General features: G+C 35.9%; 1 protein-coding gene across 1 annotated transcript; it reads right to left on the bottom strand.

The window, feature by feature from the left end:
- Positions 1 to 535: 535 nt before the first annotated feature.
- On the bottom strand, positions 536 to 4,194 carry LOC145005368 (DNAJ heat shock N-terminal domain-containing protein). Its single transcript, XM_078964448.1, has 10 exons — positions 4,083 to 4,194; positions 3,358 to 3,470; positions 3,156 to 3,215; positions 2,956 to 3,038; positions 2,712 to 2,877; positions 2,333 to 2,462; positions 1,904 to 2,062; positions 1,214 to 1,386; positions 947 to 1,027; positions 536 to 660 (listed from the first exon to the last, which is right to left on the bottom strand). Exons 2-10 carry the CDS (start codon positions 3,442 to 3,444, stop codon positions 568 to 570), a joined length of 1,032 nt encoding a protein of 343 aa, XP_078820574.1. The 5' UTR covers positions 3,445 to 3,470; positions 4,083 to 4,194; the 3' UTR covers positions 536 to 567.
- Positions 4,195 to 19,124: the final 14,930 nt, after the last annotated feature.

Raw genomic sequence — 19,124 nt, 5'->3', positions numbered from 1 at the left:
GTTATTACTTCACTTTTAAAAATTAGTTATATTTGATATAAAGCTATATTTATTGGCAATATAATTATAAATTAATACAAAATCATCGCATTGCATCATGTTTTGAAAAACGTCAAACCTCATAAGGTTTAGCCTTACCAAAATTAGTTATATTTGATATAAATCTATATTTATCATGAACCCCTTCTAGTAATTTCAATATTGTTGCATTAATTTACATGGAATTAGCGTCGGTTTTTAGTTCTTTTTTTTTTTTTATTATTATTATTATTATTATTATTATTATTATTATTATTATTATTAAGATTTGACTGAGAATAGTTTAGGGTTCTTTTGTGTATATAAATCAAAACTATAAAATTAAAATCACAAAAGCGTGAATAACTTAAATTCATGAAGAATGGCAAATTCAAGCAGTAAAAAAACATGTAATGCTTTTTTCGCTAAAAAAATTAACATGTTTTTTTCGATAATTTGTCATTAAATAAAAACATGTGTCATTTTTTTGAATATTAATATTAATATAATACATAATGTTAAATGAATATGAATATTCGACATTTGAAATTATTTGGATGAAGAAGATGAAGAAGCAGCTGTTTTTTGCACGGTGCTTTCTTGGCGCAAACTGTTATCTCTTCTGTAATTCGACTTTGCTCCCTATAAAAATCATATCAAGAATAATTATTTGAAATTAATATTCAAAAGAATAATACCCTTATGATTACTACACTAAAGTTCTTTATTTATTTATTATTTTTCTGAAGACCAACACTCCACTTTCCACTAAATGAAAGAACTATATAATAATCAAATATTGCACTACTCCCCAAATTCGTCAAACTATAAAACCCCTTTTCTAAAACTAATCCCTTTAATTTAATCTAAGAAAAAAAAAACAATAAAATATTTAAAAAATCATAGGACATACTAATACAACGCTTACTTGAAATATTGTTCCAAGCTTTTTCATTCCTCTAGCCCTCTGCTTTAAAATATCCTTTGAAACACTAGAATCTCTAAGCACCTAAAAAGGAAAAAAAAAATTATTAATTAAAAAATTATATTAACAACACAAGTATCATACAAAAATATTTTGACAATACATAACAGAACAGACTGTATTGTGTTTTGTATTAGTCTCGGTCCAAACACAATACAAGTTCATTATGTTCTTGTTTTGTCTTGTCATGCGCGTGATACATGAACTCACAGCTTGACAAACATGGGACAATGTTGTTTCAATATCTACAACATTAAGCTGCCACAAGGAATTAAACATTGCATCTTTTTTACTTTCAATAACTTTTATTATCTCCTCTTCTTTAGCTTTTGATTCATTTAACTTCTTCAACTCCTCGACTGTATGAATTAATTGAACAGCGCCTACATGGAATCAAAAGGTAATAAACATTTTAGTTTCATTTTGTATATCATAGAGGAAAATAACTTAAGAGCCCAACGAAGTTTTCAAACGGTTCAAAAAACCTCAATCATGTTTTGTTTGTTCAAAAAAACCCAACAAACTTAACATTTTGTCTAAAAAGCTCAACTAAGTTACATTTTCCTGAAAGTCAAATAAGATAAACAGATGACGTGGCTTATTACCGTATCGGGAAAATGACTTGTTAGACCAACGAAGTTTCCAAAACGTTTAAAAAACTCCAATAATGTTTTGACTGTTCAAAAAAACCTCAACAAACTTAAGCAAAACAAAACTGGGATTTTTTGAATGGTTTGGAACTTTGTTGGACTTTTTAGACAAAATGTTAAATTCGTTGGGTTTTCTTGAACAGACAAAACATGATTTGGGTTTTTTGAATGGTTTGGAAACTTTGTTGGGCCTTTAAATCATTTTCCCTATATCATAAACGTAATTGTTGACTTATAAAAAAAATTGAACCTGAAGCGGCCGAAACTTGTGATTTAATCTGGTGTCCTTTGTCCCTCACCCATTCTGCAAAAAATGGGACACTCATATATCTTCTATCTTTTCCAAGTTCTTTTGCAGCCTGCCTTGTGTAGATGTAGCCAACTGTGTGTAGCATAGCCTCACCAAAAGCTGACACAAGACAATAAACCTTTATGAACATTGAACTCATGGGACTGGACTAGACTAGACAAGACTGGACAAACTTTCTTGCACCATTTTTTGTGACGAGAAAGAGAAATGTATTCACGTCCTTTATACAGATTAAAGATGAAAAACGAATCAATGCCCCAAATAATAGATAACATGTTGCAAATAACAGATAACAGATAACAAATAGCAAATAGCAGATAACAGATAGTAAATAACAGATAACGGATAAGGATGTAACTAAGAACGTACTTGCGGGTGAAAGACGTTGAGCTTCCGATGTGGCCCAATCGACAAACTCCGTTGTTTTGCCTTCAACAAATAGTCGAAGGCGATCTTTAAGATTTGCTATGAGCTTAGATTCCCTTTCCTTTTGTAATGCCTAAGAGACAAAGATCACAAAAGCTTCAACATGTATTTAACAATTAGTAATTAAGACCTTTTGGTAAGGTGTTGTATCTTTTTAACTTAATAGAATTACTGGGGACATGAACTAATCTAGTTTTTACGTCTTTTTTACTCAATACAGAAAGAACAACTTAGGAAAGTCAAGGAAACGAATTAACCCTTATTTACTTTTTCCTTCAATCTTCAAAATTCACACTTAGCACTTAATGGGAAAAAAACAAACCTTCATCCTCTCCTGAATTTTTTGTCTGCGAACTTCAGGAACCTTTGACTCTTCTTCAAGCTCTACAGTCTGTATAGAAGCCATATAAAGCTCCCCGATATAATCCTCGAATAAATCACTACCAAATACCATACCAAAAACAGCCGAAGGATCCACCATTGTCTCTCTGTAAAAGGTAGGAATTGTTTCTATTAAAAATCTTCATGATAAAGAAAGTTGAAATGAAATAATGAATTATACTTACTGTTTTAATCCTTCTTTTCCATTTTTATCATATGCTTCACGCTTTTGAGGATCGCTTAGAACCTGGTAAGCCTCTCCGAGCACCTTCATGATGAAGAAATACAAGCGAATTCCATTTATCTTCAATCTTCACTATTTAAAATAGAAGATTTTGAGAAATTTAATGTAGGATTTAAAAGATTATAGACCTAAGCAACATACCTGGAAATTATGAGCTGCTTTTGGATCCCCTGGATTTTTGTCAGGGTGAACTATCCTTGCCTAAAATATAACATACGTTGTATAATTACATAGTGATCACTCAAGCACCATAGCATTTAAATTAAAAATATTTTCTTTTTTGTAAATTTTAGCAATTGGAGTGAATTATGATTCATGAGTAATAAGTATTAAGTAAACGTACTTTGAGGTAGTAAGCCTTTTTAATATCAGATGCAGATGCTTCAGGATTGACTCCCAATGTGTCATAATACTCAGTTTCCTTCACCATATTTTAGAAATCACAAATTTGGAAGCCTACAAGAAACATAAAATCACAATTCTTGATCAAAGATTGATCAAGTATAATTAAGAAACCAGAAAAGTAATTAAGACTTTGTGATTTCATGATATGATGCAATCTCTTCTTTGTTAACTTCTTAAGTATGATCAATTGTACTCGATCTAAACTTTCAAATATGTAAAAAATGTATAGCTAAGAGTGAAGTGGAGATAGTAAGATGTTTTTTTTTTGTTGAAACTCATTCGAATCGATGCGATAACTACTCCCTGCATTGAAGAAATGCTTTTTTTTACATTAACCCTAATACAAAAGTTGTTAATCAGCATGATTGCTTCCAATTAATAAGAAATATTGTATAGTTTAATGTGATTACCAAAGAGCTTAGAAGCCATAAAAAACTAAACTTGCAAAGTAATACATTTGATTTTCAATGTCTTGCGTTGGAGCTTTGTGGGCAGGATCTAGGCTAGATAGATTCATTTGTTGTTAATTGAAAATGAAAACCAATTTACTCGAATCAATGCTAACGTATATGTTTATTAACAAATTTGAAATGTTCGTCGATGACAAAAATTCACAAAATCATACATACATCAAAGATAAACTGAGAGAGAAAGGAAGCTTACGATTGTTCCAATCACGGGAGAAATTCAATCGATCAATGTACGAGTATGAAAAGAAATTCCAGAAATTAATGCAATAAGTCCTTTGATTCTCTCGTAATTTCTCTGTTTTCTGTTGATAAACTTACGTATGTGGTATATCCAATTGTTCGTGACGATTGACAATCATTATCAACGTGTTCGTTAGGCTTTACGGATTGTTCCTTGACGACGTAGTTTTAATTTTTTTTATTAAGAATTATAGGGTAAATTACACGGATGGTCCGTGTGGTTTGGGGGAACCTGCGCGCCTAGTCCCTGAGCACACTTTTTAACTCGGATGATCCCCTAATGTTAAAGTTCGTAACCCGCTTGGTCTCTGACTTAAGATTCCATATGTTTTGTGGTTAGAAACCCCCAACATGAAAAGCACGTAAGGGGTATTGTTGTCTTTTCATATCTCCCAGGCATTAAACCTAGATTATTCGCCTTCCTCCCTCATTTCTTAATCGTAGTTTTCTCCTCCCACCCTTCTACTCATAGCCGATAGAAAATCAAACATGATGAAATACAATTGTGGTGCTATAGGCGTTATACACACTTCATCTATGAAAATAAACCTAGGTAGGAAATTTTATGCTTGCTTATTAGAGGTATGATGTTGTTTTGGGGGATTTTCTATTGTAACCCTAGCATATGTATGTGCTAATCGAAGCTATTGATAGTACAAAGACCAAGGTCTGGCTTTATTAAATGAGTAGATGAAGAAAATCATGGTCATTAGGGGTGATCAACGAAACCGAATACCCATTTTTGAAACCGGAACCACCATGGAATCGCCGGTTCTGGTTCTTATTTTTACGGAACCGCTAACCGGTGGTTACCCACCGGAATCTATATATATATATATATATATATATATATATATATATATATATATATATATATATATATATATATATATATATATATATATATATATATATATATATATATATATATAGGGTTAGGTTCATTTGAGACCACCTATATTTTGTGAGACCGTGAGACGCATTTTTTTATTTTTTTTTATTTTTTTTATTTTTATTTTTATTTTTTTAGTTAATTCATGTTCCGAAAATAATATTTAAATTTTTTTTTTGATTTTTCCATTTATTTTGCATTTTAAAATTATTTTTAGAATATGTACAGTGTAATATTCTATTTAGAATATTTCACGTATTTTAAAAAAAAAATAGAATTTTTTTTATTTTATTTTTTATTTTTTTTAGTTAATTCATGTTCCGAAAATAATATTTAAAAAAAGAATTTTTAGATTTTTTCATTTATTTTGCATTTTAAAATTATTTTTTAGAATATGTCAGTGTAATATTCTATTTAGAATATTTCACGTATTTTTCAAAAAAAAACGGAATTTTTTTTATTTTTTATATTTTTTTATATTTTTTTTAGTTAATTCAAGTTCCGAAAATAATATTTAAAAAAAGAATTTTTGGATTTTTCCATTTATTTTGCATTTTAAAATTATTTTTAGATTTGGTCTCACGGTCTCACAAAATTAGAATGGTCTCAAATGAACCTGAAACTATATATATATATATATATATATATATATATATATATATATATATATATATATATATATATATATATATATATATATATATATAGTCTAACATAAATTTAAACGTGTTATTAGTTTGTTAATAAGATGGTTTGCTAATAAAATGGTTCTCATTTTTAGAAATTGAGTGGAGACGTTTTCATTTACAGAAACTACGTTGTAAACATTTATTTAAATGGTTTGCTAATAAGATACTAAGATGCTAATTATTATATTGATATGTTAAAACGATGAGAACCTTTAAGAATGGAAGAATTCGAAAAGCAATTAAATCTTGATAAAGTAACACAGAGTGATAATATGTAAACATCCACTAACGAATAATGTTATTTGGTTTTCGACACATATACCATGATAATCGTATTGATAAGTAATTTATAATGTTCAGTGTTAATTTTTAGTTAATAATATATGGCTAGTTTATGGTTTATAAAGATTAAATTATAAGAAAGAAAAATACTTCGATACCGGAACCGGTACCGATGGTTCCGGTTCCAGTTCCAAGATTTCAATAACCACCGGTTCCGGTTCTAGCTCTGGTTCCAAAGAATTTGGGCGGGTACACGCTTTTGCTCACCTTTAATGGTCATGAGGCGGAAATAAAAAATAAGGGTCTTCAAATCCGAATTCAAGAACTTGAGGTCCAAAATGGGAATCTAAAGAAATTGTTATTAATCAGTTGGTTTTTGTTTTTTGGGATAATTGTTTACAAGTTGTAGTGTTGGGTTTAAGATCAAGTGATGTAGTTGTAGTTGTTTACAATGCATTGTAATGAATCTTATTTGTATCAAGGGTACCATTTTATCAATGAAAATTATATTATGTTGAACTTGACTATATTTTACAATTTGTGAAGTATATTGGGACCATATTATGCAGATGAGCAGAACCAAGGACCAAAAGCAATCACCAAAAAATGAGCAAAACAGACGACCAAAAAAATCAATGGCAAAAGTCAAAAGGTTACATTTTTTTGTCAAAAGCAAAGTACATTGTTAAAACTAGATACTATAATTAAAACATTACATTGTTTTTCAAAAGCAATCAACACGACCATGAAAACATATAACATAGTTCAAAATAAGACAATGTTGGTCAACATCAACCAAAACAGACAATGTTTGTCCACATCAACCAAAACAAGACATAAGCACCTAAAAGCCACATTTATGGGATACCTTTCCCTTTTTTGCTAACACCTGCAAGCTTCACTTTTGCACTTCCAGCACCACCAACATTTCTTGAACATTGTGATCCACCAACATTCCTTAAAGTTTGAGAACCACGAACCTTCACTTTTGCACTTTCAGCACCACCAACATTTATTAACCTTTGTGATCCACCAACATTCCTTGAATTTTGAGAACCACTACCCTTCTGTCCCTTGCAAGTCCTTGTATTATGCCTATTTTTGTTACACTTAGAACATGTCACTGACTTTTGTGCTCTTGAGAATTGGTTACCTTTCACAAAATCCTCAACTTCCATGGCATATCTCCCTCTTTTTTCTTTGGTCTTCCAATGGGCATATGATGTTTTGGAGGGAATAAGGTTGTAGGGCATGTAGAATTCTCCCACATGTTCCATCCAGTTATTGGCTTAATTGTAAAAGAATACATGTTCTTCAATGTTTTGTAACTGATACGTTCGACAGACCCAATGTTCTGGTATCTTTTCAATTTCTTTGTTCTTCAATATCTCCTACATAGTTATTACTACATGTGCACATGGTATCCCTATTAGTTCCCACCTTCTACATGAACATGTTTGTTGGCCCATATCTACCACGAACTGTCCCAAAAGATTTTTACTGACTTGATATTTCCCATTCCCACAGAAAACAACCCTTAATTTTGTAGCCTCTTTCTTTAGTTTTCCAACCCATATGGTAGCTATAGGAGTCAAGGGACTTGTAGCTTTATCAATTTCATTTTGTACAGTTACAATTTTCTTCATCAGGTACTCTGTAATGTACTCCAAACATGTAATGATTGGTACATCACGACCTTCAGCAATCTTGCTATTCAGAGATTCATACATATTGTTAAGCATAACATCTGCATGAGCTCTACTTGATCAATCATTAATAATGCATAAGTCATTGTTACAAACTAATGATCTAACATTAAAATCTACCTATAAAGTGTGAATGAACCAATGTTGCGGAGGAATCTTCTTAATCCACTCATACGTATCATTATTAAGTTTTCTAAGTTCCTCCATTGATCGTTGAAACTGTTGAACAGTAGATGCTTTTGCACAATCCCATAGCAGATCTTTGAATTGTTTTTTCCTCCAATTAGCTTTCATGTTTTCATGGATATGGCGAAGATAATAACGATGCTCAGCGTAAGGAAACAACTTTTCTATAGTAGGTAACACTCCCTATACATGGAAAATACGTATTAAAAGTATACCCTATATAATGTATTAATTTGATATTCGAATTAATACATTTTGTCTGTCCGACATAAATGTAAAATTTAATTTGGTTCCTAAACCTAAATCATCCCCTAGACAAGTTAAAAACCAAGTCCATGAGTTGGTATTTGTCACACCCCCAAACCAGAACGACAGAAACGTTCGGGGGCGGATGACTTCTTGGGCAGTATCATAACAATGAATATAATAGTGAAGAAAGCAAACACAACCATCATCAATATACTTGAAAAAGTTACATCGTAGTATATGTTTACATGTTTTTGAAATCAATTGCATCATGATGACAAAATATGTTTTTGAACTTAACGCCTTAGCGTCCCTATCCTCAAAGCTGAGCATTACATGTTCACTGAAATCCTGAGAATACAAGTAGTTTTGAAAAAGTGTCAACAATTAATTTGGTGAGTTCATAAGAGTTTTATTTTGAAACGAAACTGTTTTCCTTTGTAAAAGCGATAAAGTTGATTCCAAAAAATCTGATATTTTCCTTAAAGAGTGAATTGAAAGTTTCTATGTTATGAAATAGTGCATCCTAGAATTTCCTATAGTTTCCTTCTATAATCTCCAAGTATACATAAGTTTTTTAAATTTAAGTTAGATAAACCATCGAATGTAATGGGTCTACCCTAGGCCCACAATCAAACAAGGAACATGAAATAAAGCAAACCCACCAATTCTAAGTCGATCACGACTAAATTTTATATAACTCTAGCATACACACTTAGTAATTATGGCTGAAAACTAACAATTCTAGATAGAATGTAGTCTTAAAAAAACAAAGACCGAGACTATCCCTATCATAGTTCATCAAGTAGTGGTAGTGGACATAAACTATACATATCATAATTCACCAAATAGTGGTAGTGATAGTGAACATGAATTATGCATATTATAGTTTATCAAATAGTGGTAGTGGTAGTGAATATAAACTATACATATCATAGTTTATCATATTGTTTGTAATGTAATGCAACCTAACTATACCTACTATAGTTAGCGTATTTGTTGGTAGTGTACACTTATTATAGTTTATTGTAATTACTTGTAGTAGTGGCAACCTTGGTATATGATTCATACCTTCAAGATAAGGTAAATAATATGTATTATCATTCACATGTATTCAATTAGTACTATCCTTGTCATGGTTTACCAAATGTTTGTATGTAACGGATGTAAACTTTGTTTATGTTAATTTATTATTTCACCATACATAATATAGTAAAAACCCATTTGTTTTCTGATGTAGGTCTACATATCAAGACAAAATGACACATAATGTAATAGTATATAATCACATAATGATACACACCTTGCTCAACAAGTTACAAGGTGTGAATGAAATTGATGACATTTTTCTAGTGATAACATTTCTATTCCTGTTCTTAGAAAATTTATAGAAAAATCATCAAAGGTCTAAATCAAAATCTGTAAATTATGAGAGTTTATAAAATATATCTAGTTTGTTCATAAATTTTCTCATGATTTTTAGTGACCTCCAACTTGTGTGAAAAAGTCCATAATCACAGATTGTTGGGGATTTGTTCTTGAAATGATAGACAATTTTGTAAAAATCACCATAAATTGTAGAAAAATCGTATGGGGATGTTCAAGTAGTAATTTTAAAGCTATGAACTTGAACTATTTGCACATAGTACAGTTTTGAAAACTAAAATGTTTAAGTTGTCCAAAACAGTCCGTGAATGGAGTTAAACTTTCCTGATGAAAGTTGTCAGAAAAGTTTAGTTGTGTTCTTGGTGTTTTAACGTGTATTCACCCCCCCCCCCCCCCCTTAAAACTTAAGAAAACATGAAAATATAGGGGTATGAACTCACCACGTGTGTTCTTATTGGATGGATGTTGAAGAAAAGGAGTGTTCAACTCAAGAACACTTAGAAGATTCAAAGATCTAACATGAAGGTGATGATGTTTGTGTAAGATATCTATGATTTGAGTAGAAAGGAGTGAAATAATCATATGTAGGATGATAATACTTACCAAAAGTAGAAGAAAATTTTGGAGAATAACCTTGAATCTCAAAATTTAGAGAGAGAAAGTGAGAGAGAATGAAGTTTGTTCTTTGGTGGAAAATGAGAGAAATGTGAGGAGAGTGGAGATCTTTCCAGCCCTTGATCAAGGATGTGGCTGGAAAAAGGATGGGAAAAGTACAATGAAATGACTAGGTATGGTGGAAGGACAAGGGTTGGTCTTGGAGTGAGTATGGGGTTGTTGTTTGTGTCATACACTAAGGCAAAGTCAACACTCCACCAATAATATCCCACCGACTCTTCTTGGATAAGGATTATACCTCAAAACGTGATTAATTATGAAGTATGGGGTTTTATATGTTAAAATATGATTTTGGGTGAAAATCCCGCGTTAAAATAAGTAGGCGGGGACCGAAGTGGCAAGTTTCGCATTGGGGAACCGAAGGTGGCAAGTTTCGGTCCTAGGTAAGTGGGGACCGAAGTGGCTTGTGAGGCTAGGAGCGAAGGCAAAGTGTCAGAAGTGAACCTAGATGACCCAAATGATTACGAAAAGTAGGTGGGGACCGAAGTGTCTTACCCATTTTTACCCCGTTTTAAGTGGTTTTTGACCCAGTTAAGGGTCGGGATGACTCGAATGATTACGAAAAGTTAAAGTAACTTTTAAGAGAGGTTTGGGAGAGATTTTTAATAAAGAGAGATAGAGTGAAAGAGATTGGGAAAGGCTTCATTTGTGACCTTTTTGAGTGTTTGGCTTCGTAACGTAAGGTACGTAAACCCCGTTAAGTCATGTTTAAGGATCTTACACACCCCCGATGGGTATGCAATAGTGTTTTATCGTTTCGTTACCTCACTTACCCCGATTAGGGTTACAGAAATCTAAAAATACGAATTTTCCAAATGATGATTTCTTATTAAACTAGCGACTTGTACAGTAATTACATAATGTAAACCCTAGTATACAAGGGCTAATTGAGTTGACTGGTTTGACTTGTCGAATTTATTTGCCTTTGACTTGACCAGAATTTGACGATTGTCACATCATCCCCTCGTTAGAAGGAATTTCGTCCCGAAATTTGCATTTTGATAGGGACCTAAAGAGTTTTTGGGGAAAATATGTGGGTACTCCTCGTAGTACCAGAAATTGATATGGTGAGGTCCAATCCACCTTATGTTAAATGACGACCTTGGAATTTCTTATCGTAACTTGAGCTAAGTCGGCTTGAGAGGATTGATTGTTTTGGAAAGATAGTGTATTCTATGTATGCCTTTAGGCTTTCCGTTTTATTCTTGTTATTACTACTACGAACTATTTATGTTGTAGTTAGTGAGTACTAGTAGTACGAGTGCTTCGATAATTTATGACGAAATTTATAGTATAAGTCCTACCAATTCTTTTATAATCGCTTGGTGTAAACCAGTTATATATCATTAAGATTGCAAGGGCAATCGAATGAGTGACTCCGCCTTCAGCCCACAACCAAACAAGGAATAGGAAGTAAGGCGAAATTATACATTCTAAGTCCATAGAATCTTAATGATATATGGCCACAATGTTTACACTAGCCATCATAGATTCACTAGTAAAAACCCTATGTTTTTATATACATGATAATACTTATTCAGGTCCGTTGTGTTCGCCAGATTTATGGTTGATAAACCCTAAATTGACCCTAGTTTTAGTAAAATTTAAATCCTACATGTGGTGGTCAGGAGCGTGTACCATTAGTCACGGGTGGTTCTGGGGAAGTTTCTCCTGCGGTGATTATAAGTACCCTTCCACTGTCACCAGCATTCCATATCCTTGGACACTCTCTCATAAAGTGTCCCGTTTCACCGCACTCGTAACAAGTTGGGCTTGCTCCAATGCCGGGGACCTTGTTGATGGGTCGTACGGGTGCCTTACAGAAACGGGTAGTGTGTCCTTTCCTATTTCAATTCATGCAATGCAATTCCCTGCAGGCCCCAGTGTGATGAAAGCTACACTTGTTACATTTTGGAAGGGTTCCAGTCGATTTATGGGTGTTGGAGTGGCACAGGTTGTGGCAGCATGAACATCGACGGTCTGCTGCTTATTGGTGGGGTCTTGGGCTGATTGATTCTTCTCGTTGTCCCAAGTCTTCCTTTTATTTTTTCCCTTGGCATCTTGCTCAGGGGTGGTTGTCATATTTCCATGGCTGCCCCTATGGTCGATGAGTTGTTGTGCCAACTCCTTGGCACTATCAATGGTAGTTGGTCTTGAAGCCAACACGCTATCTTGAATTTGGGGAGACAATCCCCAAAGGTATCGTTCCACCTTCTTTTCCTCAGGAGTGACCATCGCGGGACAAAGGAGTGCTAGATCACAGAATCGGTAGGTGTAAGTTGCAAGGTTAGATCATGTCATCTTGAGAACATAATCTCTCAATAGAGCATATTGACCCACATAATCCCTTCACACCTGATTAAGAGCTTTAGTTCTAGACCTAAACACTTTCATCTTGGAAAGTCCCACTTGGTAATCATGTTGTAGTTGTTCTTGTAAAGCACGAATTGGAATAGTTGGGTTAAATTCCACCTGAGTTACAATTTTTTGGAAAGAAACTTATAAGTAAAAGCTTTAACAGTTCGAGTTTGGAGACAACGATGTTCTTTGTTATAAGATTTGACCATCCAGTTTATATCACATTTCCATTTACTAGCATAGAGGCTCCACGTGCACTTCTCTTCATCTTTATTGTTGACTTCTTTTTGACCTTCCCCATTATTATCTAAGTTTCCCAGTTTTGGTATTATCACCCTACACATAACTCTTACCTTATTCTTTTCATTTTTTTCAAAATCAAGTTTCCTTCTTGTCTCGATAGCATGGAGTTTAACTCTTTCTTTAAAATCTTTGGTCGTATTAAAGGTTTGAAGTATATAAAATGGTTCAGCCACATTTGCTTCATCATTCTCGTGAGCTATTTGGATAGCTTTGATGGTCTTCTTTCTTTAACACTGAAAATTTTCAAAACTAAATTTTCATTTAAATTCGCTTTGATCTTAAAACACTTTCTGTAAAAATCTCATTTTTGTTTAAATTACAAAAAACCATAACTCCATAATCAAATAAATAGTAATCCAGGATCCTCTAAAACATAACTCTTTCTCCGGTGTGTACAATCGAGTCGTTGTCGTCCCGTGATCCTGAGAAAACCTGAAACACAAAGCACAAAACACTGTTAGCACGAAGCTTAGTGAGTTCCCCAAAATACCACACATAACACATACTAGCCACTCGAGGCTATAACTCTGTGGGCCCTTGGGCCCTAACTCTGTGGACCCTCTGTTCCTAACTCTATGAACCTTACGGTTCTAACTCTGATATACACACGGCATAAATCACATAGAAATAATGCAGTGCAACACATCACATAAATAGCATACAATAACTCTATCACATAAATCTAATTACCACTCAAGGTAAAGTATAGTGAGAAGACTCACCTCAAACGAAGTCGGATGAACTCTCGTGCTCAACGTCCCGACCTGGCATCCTCCTATTATTCAAATAACATCCCCGATCAATACTCTCTCATTGTCTCAGCTCTAAAGATTGGGTAGAAGACCATTCTACCCTTCCCTTAACTCTCTTAAGTCAGTCTTGACCAAAACCCTAAAGTCAACGAAAGTCAACAGTGAAAATTTGACCCGACTTGTCGAGTGCACATGGGCGACTCGGCGAGTCCACACGTGTCCACTGAATCCTCCTTCTAGCCTCGCTTGACACGTCGAGCCAACCCCTAGCTCGACAAATTACACCTGGTATGAATCGCGGGGCAACCCCGACTCGACTCATCAAGTCTCTCCATGGACTCAACGAGTTTCCTCCATGACCATGCTCATTCGACCTTCTGAGGCCAGATCCGCTTTACCAACTAGTAGATCTAACCTTCTAGTACTCAAAAGTCACGTAAAGGTTCAAACTTTACGTTCATGCAACCCACAATTAGCCATAGATGGAAAAATAACCCTTAAAATGATCACCTAAGCTCCAAACTCATACAAGACTGCATAAAGCTGGGGAATAGGGACTCTATGGACCTCTCAAGGTCCAGATCTGAAGATATACACACAAAGGGGACATCACATACTCTAGATCTCTTACCAAAAGAAGAGAAGAAACCCTAGATTCATGAAATCTATCACACAAACAAAGATGAACATGAATCCTTACCTCTTACAGCAGCTCTGAACGAAATGATGGAAGATTTGAGTCCCACAAAACAGCCTAACACGAAATCCATCCTTCCCCTTGCTAGAACACACCAAAATGTGATGAATTTTCCCTCCTCTTGCACCACAAGCTCTCTCTCTTTTCTCTAGGGTTCCTCAGGGTGTAGTGGCCACAAATGAAGGCCATAAGGACCTTTAAATAGGTCCCAAACCCGAGAAATTAGGGTTTCTCTACCCAGCCCCTACTCGGCGAGTCCCTCCTCTGACTCGTCGAGTCCACTCATTAAATCCATGTGAAAAACCCGTCTCAACTCGGCGAGTTGGATCCTCAACTCGTCGAGTCTCTCCTTTAATCAAAAGATTAAACTACACAATAATAACCCTGAAAATCCGGATGTTACACTTTCGTTGAGCAACCAAACCTTCATACAACATATCATATAACATAAGCATATAAACATTCATCAGGCTTGCCACGACATCGGACCGAAGCCCAGAACACATGACACATAACATATAAGCTAACATGCATCGGGCTTCCCCCGCCATCAGACCGATGCCCGAAACACATAACATATAACATTCAAGAATCACAAAGATATCAAGCATATATAAACGTTTCTCGGGACCGCCCTGGCATCGAACTATATCCCGGAACTACTAACATCTAAATGGGTCGGCATTGTGGTCGTAGACCCGTTCCTACTAGAGAAAACTCACCTCTCAAGCTCTATACTGAAATCTCGTGTGAGGAATCTCTGATGGCTGCTCCAACGAATCCCCATCTATCATCAACAGAATACACTTGGTCAAAATCTGATAATCTTTCATAGGGTAGAATGACCATTTTTCCCCTGGTCAAAGTCAACATTTTGGTTGACTCAACTCGCTGAGTTGGTTTATCAATTCGCCGAGTTCTGCTACTCAAGAACCCTAAAATCATGTTACAATTTGCCGAGTCATTAAACCGACTCGCCGAGTTCTCTATCCACTTATAGTCGCAATTAAGCGATTCAACTCGTCGAGTTCTGCTTACTCAGAATCGGGACAACCCGTCGAGCCCTTCCATGGACTCGTCGAGTTCTTCAACCTCCAAGTCCAAAACTATGTCAAGCTCACTAAGTCATCTCCTAGACTCAACGAGCTCACTTATTAACAGAAAGAGTTTGGGAACCGTGACCCGACTTGCCGAGTTGCATGAACAACTCATCGAGTCCCCAAGACCTTAATCCATTTAGTCGATTCCAGTTGGGTTCATTGCCTCCAAAACGTAGATCCGGAACCCTAAGGTCCTTATGTCACGTAAAGGTTCTAGCTTTACGTGCATGCATGGGGTTTTTAGCTTAAAAGGTCCAAAAAAGTGGCTCATAAGGTTCATGGGACTCCCATGGCCATAACATTGGCACCTTTATGCCATGGAGTCCCTCAAGGACCTAGATCTACATTAGATACACCGACTCATGCTTACATTCATGAATGGTTCCAACATGTACTCCAAAATGTCGTAACTACCCCATAAGAAGATCTAGAAAGAAAATATCCAAGGTATAGACTTGATTACCAGAAAGTGAAGTAAATGTGATGTTGCTTTTGGGTCAACAACCTTCTCTTTGAGTCCTCTAGCTTCTTCTTCTTCTTCTCACAAGCTTCAAATCACACCAAATCACCTAAAAATGGTTCACACACTCACACAAAGCTCAAGCTCACTGATTAGAGTTTTCTGGACAATGGGTGACAATGAGGGAGGTCACAAAGGGGTGTTATGTTCTTTAAATAGGGTGCCAAACCCTTAAAATTAGGGTTTCATTCAAGCAGTGCTACTCGTCGAGTCGTGGCTTCCCAACTCATCAACTAGACTTCAAACCCCGCGTCCCTCTCTATCTCCACTCGACGGGTTTAGGGCTACCAACTCGTCGATTTGCCTTGTGAAAATGATTAAATAAATATTTAAATACATACTAAGGATCTAGGTGTTACAATCATTCTTACCTCCAACCCACTCTGCATCGATATCAATGTTATCATTGAAATCATTCATGTAAACTTCTGCATCATCTAAGATGTTGTCACTGTCAACGTAAAAGTCTATGCCATCGGACTCACTGGATTCATAACCACTATCATCCCTAAATTCATCTTCATTTATGTCCTCAAATTTGTCCCCACAATTAAATTCAACCCATGGATCTTCTTTATCCTTGTTCCCATCCCCAAATTCAACTTCATTTGTGTGCTCAAATTTGTCCTTAATTTCAAATTCATCACATGGATTTCCTTCCTTGTTAGTATCCCCAATATCAATAATAGTTAACTCTATATTGTCATTTCCAGTTAGGTCCACTACATTGGCCCTTTTAGAAGCATCCCTGGCAACCTTTTTCCATAATGTCATACAAATCTAATTTCCTTTATTTGATTTTTGATTGATTTGGGGACTTATGCATGGAAATGAAGGTACCCAAATGTCACACATCTTGATCACTACCCAAAGCAAATAACCCAAAATCTAAATCTGAAAAATATCATTTAAAATGATAGAACAAAGGTATACCTTCATCAACGTAGCCTAATTGTTCCAACGTAATTTTTTTTCAAAACAATTCTTCATTTTTCAACACAATAAAAATGATATAATATTCACAAATCTCCTTTTATCAAATGTCATCACAATAAATATATCCCAGAATCTAAAAAATCATAATCTTCTACCAGTGTGTACAAATCATGTCGGCGCCTTCCCGCGATCCTCGCTAGTACCTGAAACACATCACATAACATGGTAAGCTTAAATGCTTAGTGAGTTCCTCAAAATACTACATACAACACATATTAGCCACTCGAGGCTATAACTTTGTATGACCCTCTGGTCAATGTGTCTCAGTGGGACCATCCAGTCCCATAACTCTATGGACCCACTTGTCCTAACTCTATGGACCTCCCGGTCCTAACTCTGTAAACTCTGAATCATACATAACAAAAATCACATATAAATCACATCATGAAAAAGCATACAAGATACTCTATCACATAGAATAATTATTCTAATCAATACGACTCTCAAAGGCTAGGCTTAACTCCCTCAAGTTCTATCAGATGGGTAAAAGACCATTTTACCCCTCCCATGGCTCAAAGGTCCAAACATTGGCTAAACCCTAAAAGTAAACAAAAGTCAACCCTCCGGGTTACGCGACACGTACCAAATCTGTACGCTGAGCGTACCTGGCAACTTCACAGAAACGGGGAACTGGGATTACGCCTCGCGTAAGTCCCAGTTTCATACTCCTTTATATTTAGGGTCTTAAACGGTTAAGACACGCGTTCAACTCCTAGATCTGACTATTCTATAGCCATTTAATCCATAAAGTCGATGACTTTAAGCCTTTGCATGGTTGTAGAAGTCACCAACACTCAAATCATTCTATTTCCAACCTTTAGAAGCCCATAACTCAAACATGGTCAGCTCTTAGTGACCAAGACTGGGTTTTTATGACATAGCAACCCAAAATAAGATAACATGGGACAGATCTCGGGTCCTTGGGGCTTATTAACACATAAAGTTATCATCTTGGGGAACAAAACCCTAAAACATCCCCATACAAAACACAAACACAAAAGAAGGAAAGCTTGAAGTTTTTTACCTCCAAATGATGCTCCCACCTTTGCAAAGCTCAGATCCAAAACTTGCACTCCAAGACTAGCTTCCAAAATGGTCCTCTCTTCTTCTTCACTAACACACCAAGGGACTTTTAAGCTCCAAAGCACACACAAGAGTTAAGAACGAAGGGTAGCTCTCACTTAGGGTTTCACTCTTTGAAATAGTGGCTGAGGATAAGACCATAGCATTCCTTATATAGTGCATAAGTCTCATTTAGGGTTTTCAGTATGGGCCCGCTACGCCCAGCATAGCTTAAGGTACGCCCAACGTACCGGGTGGATTCCGTGTCCATAACAGGCTCATGAGTACACGTAACGTACCTTATTAGTACGCCCAACGTACTCACTAGCAACATTTTCTCTTTTAGGGGGGCTATTCTTGACTACTTTAAAAGAATAAGAGTTAAATAGATATACCTGAATTTCGAGATGTTACAATTCTTCCCCACTAGAACGAGACTTCGCCCTCGAAGTCTCATGCCGCAAACAACTCCGGATGCTTCTTCCGCATCTCCGACTCCGGCTCCCAAGTCAGCTCAGACCCCCTCCGATGTTGCCACTGGACCTGAACCGGGGACACCTCCTTGTTCCTCAGAACCTTGACCTTTCGATCCATAACCACGGTCGGCCTCTCAGCATAATTCAGGCTCGTATCTACCTAAATATCCTCCAATGGCACTACATTTGTCTCATCGACAATACATTTTCTCAAATGAGATACATGGAAGGTATCATGGATCTAGATTAACTCTGCGGGTAGCTCCAAACGGTAAGCTACCTTGCCTGCCCTGGCGGTCACCCTGAAAGGGCCAATGTACCGGGGCCCCAACTTGCCCTCCTTCTGGAATCGGATCACCCCTTTCCAAGGAGATACCTTCAGGAGTACTAAGTCTCCTACCTAGAACTCGAGCTCAAACCGTCTCCTATCCGCCTAACTCTTCTGACGACTCTGAGCTGTCAACAACCTCTGTCTGTCCCGATGTATTTTCTTTGTCATCTGAAGCACTATCTCAGTGTTGCATCACTCGCTACCCTACCTCTCCCCAGCAGATGGGAGTCTGACACCTCCTCCCATACAAGAACTCTAAGGGAGGCATACCAACGCTCGAATGGTGGTTGTTGTTATAGGAAAACTCAGCCGATGGAAAATACGTGTCCCAGCTTCCT

The sequence above is a fragment of the Lactuca saligna genome, chromosome 7 (genome assembly GCF_052625555.1).
Source record: "Lactuca saligna cultivar CGN05327 chromosome 7, ASM5262555v1, whole genome shotgun sequence".
NCBI classification, from domain to species: Eukaryota; Viridiplantae; Streptophyta; class Magnoliopsida; order Asterales; family Asteraceae; genus Lactuca; species Lactuca saligna.
The sequence above is the reverse complement of the archived record's forward strand: the minus strand, read 5'-3'. Positions and strand labels throughout refer to the sequence as shown.

Excerpts from the sequence above, each read along its gene's own strand:
- LOC145005368 (XM_078964448.1), bottom strand. The coding sequence starts at position 3,444 with ATGGTGAAGGAAACTGAGTATTATGACACATTGGGAGTCAATCCTGAA. Across the intron at positions 2,878-2,955 it reads GGAAAAGAAGGATTAAAACA|AGAGACAATGGTGGATCCTT; the intron begins GTAAGTATAATT and ends TACCTTTTACAG. Across the intron at positions 2,463-2,711 it reads AAATTCAGGAGAGGATGAAG|GCATTACAAAAGGAAAGGGA; the intron begins GTTTGTTTTTTT and ends TTTGTCTCTTAG.